General features: G+C 46.4%; 1 protein-coding gene across 1 annotated transcript; it reads right to left on the reverse strand.

The window, feature by feature from the left end:
• Positions 1–405: 405 nt before the first annotated feature.
• Positions 406–6,924, reverse strand: SEC22B (SEC22 vesicle trafficking protein homolog B (S. cerevisiae); the record flags this gene model as incomplete). The annotated part of the gene is made up of 4 exons (XM_009710007.1): positions 406–1,060; positions 1,507–1,653; positions 1,984–2,144; positions 6,815–6,924. Coding segments are annotated over 4 exons (573 nt in total), but the record flags the coding sequence as incomplete, so codon positions are not given.
• Positions 6,925–7,200: the final 276 nt, after the last annotated feature.

A 7,200-nucleotide genomic window follows, 5' to 3' on the forward strand; every position in this document is an offset into this window, starting at 1 on the left:
GGAGAAAGAAAACAAGCATCCCAGAGATGAAATGCTGGCAGTTTTGACACATTTTGGAAGGAAAGCATAGTTACAAAAAGGAAGGAAATAATGTCGTGAATCTGCAGATAGAAGGGAAAAAATACAGAGTGCTGACATAGTTTGCACTGTGCCCGCTCCAATTGAATTACATACCCTGTTCACATGGCAACCTACTGGCATACACAGCTGTCAGGAGAGGGAAAGTGGACACTTACAAGCCTGTAGTTAAATTTTGTAGGAATCAGTAATATAGAAGCCTTTCATTGCCCCTCCTAGTACTAGACAGAATGTATTTTAAGGCATAATTTAACATCCATCTCTTCCTAAAGCAATTTAAAGTGTAACAAGCCAAGATGTGAGACACAGAAAACTCAACAATAGCTGTTCTGACAGAGGTGAAAGCTATTATACGTACAGTGCAGTATTTGCCTTCAAACAGGGCACTCATCTTAAAAAAAAAAAAAGAACTGCAGACCCAGATTTTAAAAAAAGCAAACATTGCCAACACAAGGAATGTTCATTAGAGTCCAGTTCCCACTAGAGCTACTCAACAGGAGGACGTACAACGCAATTATGCTAAACTGCACTAATTAACTGTTCCCAGAGCGTGCCCCTGGGAGGGGGGCAGAACTGTGGGAGACCAAACTCTGCAGTACCCTAGTGCAAACTGCCTCAGAGGAAAAGCCTGTAGTCAACAAGCCTTTACACCTATTGTTAGGCTTCACTAAAGATGTAGTAGTCAGATGCCACCTAACAATTCCAGGACACTCCCGTAAAGGTGACGGTCCTGTGTGGATTCTAATGCACATCCCCCCATGAACAGTGTCCTGCACACATACACCTGCCAGGCTACCGGCTTTCCCTCTTCCATGACTGCAACCGGCTCACAGCCACCAGAATCTCACATAGACGATCAACATGATAAAAAACACAGCTACGGCTGCAAGTTTGGCGTAAGTGGAACGCATGTTCAGATACTTCGCATCCTGACGGTACTTCTTGGACAAACTGGACAAGTTGTTGGCCTTGGAATCAAGAGCTGTTAAAAGAAAAGGTGAGAGAAGTTAATCAAGATTAACCTGACCAGATGTCCCCCAAATGTTGCATTAACTGTACAAGTCTCTCTGGAGCAGCTGGAAGCTCAGCAGTTTCACATGGCACATTGCATTAACTGTACAAGTCTCTCTGGAACAGCTGGAAGCTCAGCAGTTTCACATGGCAGCATGGCCTGTGCCTATCTGCAGTGCTCTAGTGCTCATCCTGCTGGAACGAGAGCCGCCCAAGCTGCTGAGATGCTGGTCTTGCCCAAAAGAAGCACTAGTACCTGCCAGGTGCTTCAGGATGCAACCGATCCAACTGAAACACCCCTTGAGTTCATTGCTTCTCTCAGGAGGCTCAGCGAGCCCTTCCTTCCAGTACGCTCTACCCACTCAGCTGACCGAGGTGACAAGGAACCATATGCCAAGTGTCGGCCGTTCCCTGTACCTGAAAGTGCCTCTCCTCGCTGTAAGACTTCCTCGATGTTGGCCACCATAATCCTCTGCACATCTTGCAGCTCTGTGTTGATGGAGCCCAGGTTCCTCCTCGCCCGGCTATCAATGTAGAGCTTCTTGGTTTTCTGGATGTAGGTGTCTGGAACAAGACAGGGCTATCAGAGGGAATCACACCTAACACAGAGCAGCCTGGCTGCCAAAGGAGTGGCAGCATTGCTGAGCCAGCCAGTAGATGCATGCAGATATTCACTGGAGCGAGGCCAAGAGACTTAAAGCAGGAAATCTGAATCAAAGGACATTTACCATTTCCCTACCACTTCTTTATTCTCTTGCTCAAAACACCCATTTCTCAGTGCCAAGAGGAGGTTGAACCATCAATTCCATAGGCCAAGCTAGAAAGGATCCTCTGGCTGCTGCTCCCCCTCCCAGCAAGAAGTTTCCTAACTAGCCACAAGGAGAGGGACCTCACCAAATTCAATGAAGGAATAGGGCCTGGAGACCGTCGGCACCTTCTTGCCATGCTGCTCATCGAACTCTGAATGCAAGTCTTCCAGATATGCAAAGGCCAGTTTCTTGGGGAATGCAGCTTCACACAGGACCAGGTAACACACTCCTTTCTCAATTATGTAGCTAAAAGAATCGCAGACAGAGCATTAAAAGCAATCAATTTTGATATCAAACACCAACCTGCAAACTTTATTCCTATGAGGCAATGAGAACTGGGTACAGGGACTTCCAATCTGCCATGTCTGGATGAGGTCTAAACCTTTCTACAAAGTAACAGCTTATTTTTTCTTCACCTAAAATAAATTTTCTTGTAGCCTCAGACCCTATACGCACGCCAACAGCCCTGAACTTTTACTTCACTGGACCAAAAGTTGGCCTGTGAATATCATTAGCTTAACAAAATATCAGCAACAAAAGTGCTATAATTTGGAGGTAAAATAGGGAGGACACCCACCCTCCCTCCCCCCTGCAGCCAGGAGGAAGGGAGCACAAGAAAGTTTGCCAGCAGAGTAGAGAGGAAGGTGGCCAACACAGCTCTAAGACAACGCAGCAGAGCCAAGTACCCGAGGCCCACAAACGGGAAGCTCTGCCCTGAGATTAGGCCACGCACAAGAATTTGGCCTCAACGTGCTAAAAAGCTATCCAGTGGCCACTTTCCATGGAGGGCTAGGTATCCCCTTCCCCCTCAACACCAGCCTGTTGGTGGGGTGTCGCTATTCACATGCATGACCTCAAAGGCAGCTGGCGAAAAATATTGGTGCTAGGTGGGCGCTGGTGACCTCCCCTACAGGTTTGCCATGGGTAAGTACGACTGTGCTACCAGTTCTTTGGCTGCAACATTAGGAGCTCCAAAACATACGCTGAAGCATGTTGCTGTGTAAAGATCTTTGTTTGTCCTCCAGCTGAACGCGCAGGGGTTCTCTTCTCCTCCTCCCATCACCCTCATCCCCATCTAATTCTTATTTGTTCGCAGAGGCTTAGCACTGACCTTGTTTCAGTGTAAGTTCCAGTGCCTCCATCAGCACTGAGAACAGGAGCTTTTCATTATAATTCAGCTAAAAAGTCTACTGAAATAAGCGATAAGATAGAACCAATCCTGAGATTATTTAGGCTTCACTACAACTGTCAGCTGCTGCACATTGCCAACTATATTTTCCTCCTCATTTAGCCAATAGATATATAAAGGTAACACTATTTCCACCAAAACCAAGGGAGTGGAGACAGTAGATAGCCCTGCACACACTCTCAAAGGTTTTTCAGCATTATTCAGGGTGGAATTTAAATGCTCCTTCTACGTTACCTTCCCTTGACTTTCTGCATAATGCCATTATGTAGCAGTTTAGTTAGCATAAAGATTAACAGTGTATTAAAGAACTGAGCCAGTCCCAAGGGCACAGTAGTTAAATAAGTAGCTTAAAATTTTGTTAAAGACTGCATCAGGCTTACAAAACAACTTCCTCCCCTTCCCCACTGTTTTTCCAGATACCCCAACAGGTCCAAGTCCTTTGAATTAGCCATCCTCAACTTGTTTCTGGGCTCAGTAGCATCCATTTCTCCTGCCTGTACACGGCCTGTGTGCAAATCCTGCCAGCCTTCAAATAACAACCGATCCACCCCAATCAGAAGCAAGAAACCCCGGTTACTATAATCCTTTCCACAGGCAGGTCCCCATGAGCCCATGCTTTTATTCCTTTTTATGTCCCTCAGCATGGACTGCATCAGTGCATAAGACTAATCCTACAGTACATCATGCCTCTGTTCTACCCCTACCCTTGAAGACCTGCTCAACAGCTTGGAGTTGCTACAAATCATCACCTGGAGCTTGATTTAGCCACTGTCACGAGCAGCAAGACTTGAAAAAATCTTTTGAAATAAGGAAAACCTGTGTCAGATAGGAATTCTGACAGTATTGCCTGAGAGCCGGAGCAGTATTCTCAAGATGAGAGCAGTCTGAGGAACATCCCTCTTTGGTACGGCTCTGTTATCTCTGCTCAGGCCAGCTGGTCCTGCCTCGAGCTCTTCAGCTGTATTTCCCCCTTGCTTTTCCTCTGACGTGGTATTAGATGTGTTAGATTTAAAGTTGATCTGTCAGCACCGCAGTGAGCAAGGACACCTCATTCTGTCCCAGACTCAGACAACTTTGTCAACCTCAGTTCAACATCAGAGCAGAGCTCCTGCACAGCTGGGCTTCTCAGTTGTACACTTTGTGCACACCTCCGAGCTTCAGCACAGCATGCAATCACGCCGACTGCTCAGCAGTGTACACACGCAAGGGGCAGACGCTGCCGTTTGCCACAGCTAACTTCTGTAGTCTGGACTTCTGCACACTGAGTATAGCCAGTAGGTTTCTTATAATTATCTTGGACATTTTGAGAGAGAAAAGCTTTATCCTGCTAACAGTGGCAAAGGCCAAGGGTTGTTTTCAACATGACAGGTAAGAGCCGCTTCAGCCAAAGGTCAACTACTGACTGACAGCACAGCAGACTCCATCAGTGTTTCCGTACCTGCACAGCCGTGTGCGCCAAGTGCTGCAGCTGAAAGGGTGACACAGCTTTTGGAGCCAAAGTCTAAATGTTACATTTGACAGAAATCACCTCAGTGGTCATAGTTTAAGCTTCACATTTCAGCAAGACTAGGCTCTGAATTGATCAAGCTAAAAACATTCAACACCACCTCAGCAAGATCAGCAATATCCTTAGCCACACTTCTAACTCTCACACCAAAATGCTCCATCCTGGTTTGTGCTGCCCTCAGCAGTCAGAGCTCTGATTTGGCAGAAAAAAAATGCTGTGCTGCATTAACAAAGAGCGTGGTCATCAGTCAGCATTATTTTAGACTAAATCTCAAAACTCTCCCGTTTCCTCCCCTTCCTCTACTGTTATCACAGGAGGTTTTCTGATCTGAAAGTATTCTTTTCATATAGGTCCTGCCTTAATGTCCCACCTTAAAGGAGGCAGCAGTCGAGTGCTTTGACCAGCAGCTGTCAATTGCCTGTGGAACCTGTCTAAGAACCAACTCAAAACAAAAGGAGAAACACTCCTTACCTCTCCTACCTGCCAGCCACATAACTTGGCCATTTCTTTGAGACAACTGTCAAAACACGAGCTTGCCCGAGTCCTCCTGCCTCGTCAGAACTGGTGACATTACGGCCACCGTTGCTCTGCTTGCATCGTGGAAGCAACACAAGAAGAGATTTACTAGGACCTACACTGACTTTCCCAAGGCTTCACAGCCAGTTAGAGTTACACCCATGCAGCACCACAGAAACACTTAAAATGAGAGAGTTTTTAAATTTTGTAAAGTTTTGACTTCTAGAAAGAAGATGATGCAGAGCAGCACTGTGCACTTAACTCTGGCAACAACACCCAAACCCAATGGGAGATAGGGATGGCCCAACTATTTTAATCAGGGCCGTGCTCTGACCACTATAACTCCCTATCAAAGGCAACCAGAAGCCAAGAGAAAAAAAGATTTAAAAAAAAAAATCTTGTCGTAGTTATCATACATTAGCCCAGCGCAAGAAAAGTTGCCCTCAAAATCTCATGGCTTTTGCCAAAGACTGCTTTTCCAAAAAACTCCTGTTTCTGTCTTTTCATGTCGTTGAATCTCTGCAGAAAGGGACAGGGCAGGAGATTTGCTAAAGGGCCCTTATTATAGAAGCAGAGACCTAAAGCCAACCTTGCCCTGCATTCAAAGGCCATCTCCCACTCACCCAGCCATAAACATGCACCCGGTCACCAGGGCTTGGGAATCAAGAGGGATCCTGCTGCTGGCAGCGCAGCAGAAGTGGTACCAAGTGCAGGAAATCTCGGCGCATCACTGGCAAAACTGCACAACTCTGCCTTGATGATCTCAGAGACTTCTAACAATTATTTCTGCTAATAGTATAATTCTGAATCTTGACAAGATCTTGGGCTTGATTAAGTTCTCAAACATTATTCTGCTAGGTAATTACATGTGATGTAAAGAAGCATTTCCTTTCTCAAACATAAGCTTGATCTCGTCTTTCACTGACTGTCAATTCTTCCTCCATTTACTTGCCTTTCCAGTTCCCTTGCTATTAATTAGGGAGTAAGGATGTCTGACCTACACTTTCCGTAAGTTTTCCCTATTTTATATTCAAGTTCTGTTGTTGGCGTACTACTAGAGAAAGTCAAAAGTGCTTTTTAAGTTGAGAGTTTCCAAACAGTTTAGGAAATGAATTAACACACCTGATACATTTGGCAACAATAAGACTGACTCTACAAGATGAGAGAAAAAACTTTGTCAGATATTAAGGAAATAATAAAAAAAAAAAACCAGGAGATGCTCCATATGCCTCTAACACATGAAGCTAATTCATGAAAAGGTACACTCTCACAGGATAAAGAGAGGCAAATCTTGTGCAAAAGGACCTCACAGTGGTACTGCCAGATTGCTTTTACCAAGGACATTTCTTTTTAAAAATGACAAGACACAGGAGGTACAGAAGAAACACCGAAGGTATCTCAGAGGGTGCAAACAAACAGAAAAACCTTAAAGGGAACAGAACCTACATTGTCTTCAACAAAGGCAGAACTATGAACTTGGCTGAAAAACAAGTGCCAGACAGCAGTGCTGAGAACTAACAACTCACATGCTCTCCCCTTTAGGCAGCTATTAACTTCAGCTAGCAGGGCAGACAGCTGAATAACTAACTCGCCCTCTCTCAGGCAGCCTAATTTCTAATAAATGCTCCCTCTGACCCAGAAGTGCCTTCACTTATTTCCATGGTGGCAGAAACCTGTTTCCCTATCATGACTACAAATACTTACTGGAAAGCCATAGCTCCTGCTTCAAGAGTACATCTCGTGGGGGACTGCTCGTTCAGCTTGCGGAAGAGCTGCTTCGCTTGACTCTGGTACTGCTGCAGATCGCGGCCTGACTGAGAAGGGAGAACAGGCTGTTGGGGGCGGCTGCTACAGGAGAAACACCACCCGCTAGCAGGCAGGGGAGCCCGGGGGGGCGGGGGGAGTCGGGACTCAGCCCGAGGAGCAGCAGCCCAACAGCATAGAGGCGGCTCTCCATCTCCCAGCCGAGCCCATCGGGCGGGAAAAGCTTGTGCAAGAACTGCCCGGCTTGCCAGAAGGGGTTGTCAGAGTCCGGCCGGGCCGCCCCGGGCCCGCCTCTCACTGATACACTGGGCCAGGCCCCCCGCCCG

This window comes from Cariama cristata, unplaced genomic scaffold, assembly GCF_000690535.1.
Source record: "Cariama cristata isolate BGI_N322 unplaced genomic scaffold, ASM69053v1 scaffold24390, whole genome shotgun sequence".
Lineage (NCBI taxonomy): Eukaryota > Metazoa > Chordata > Aves > Cariamiformes > Cariamidae > Cariama > Cariama cristata.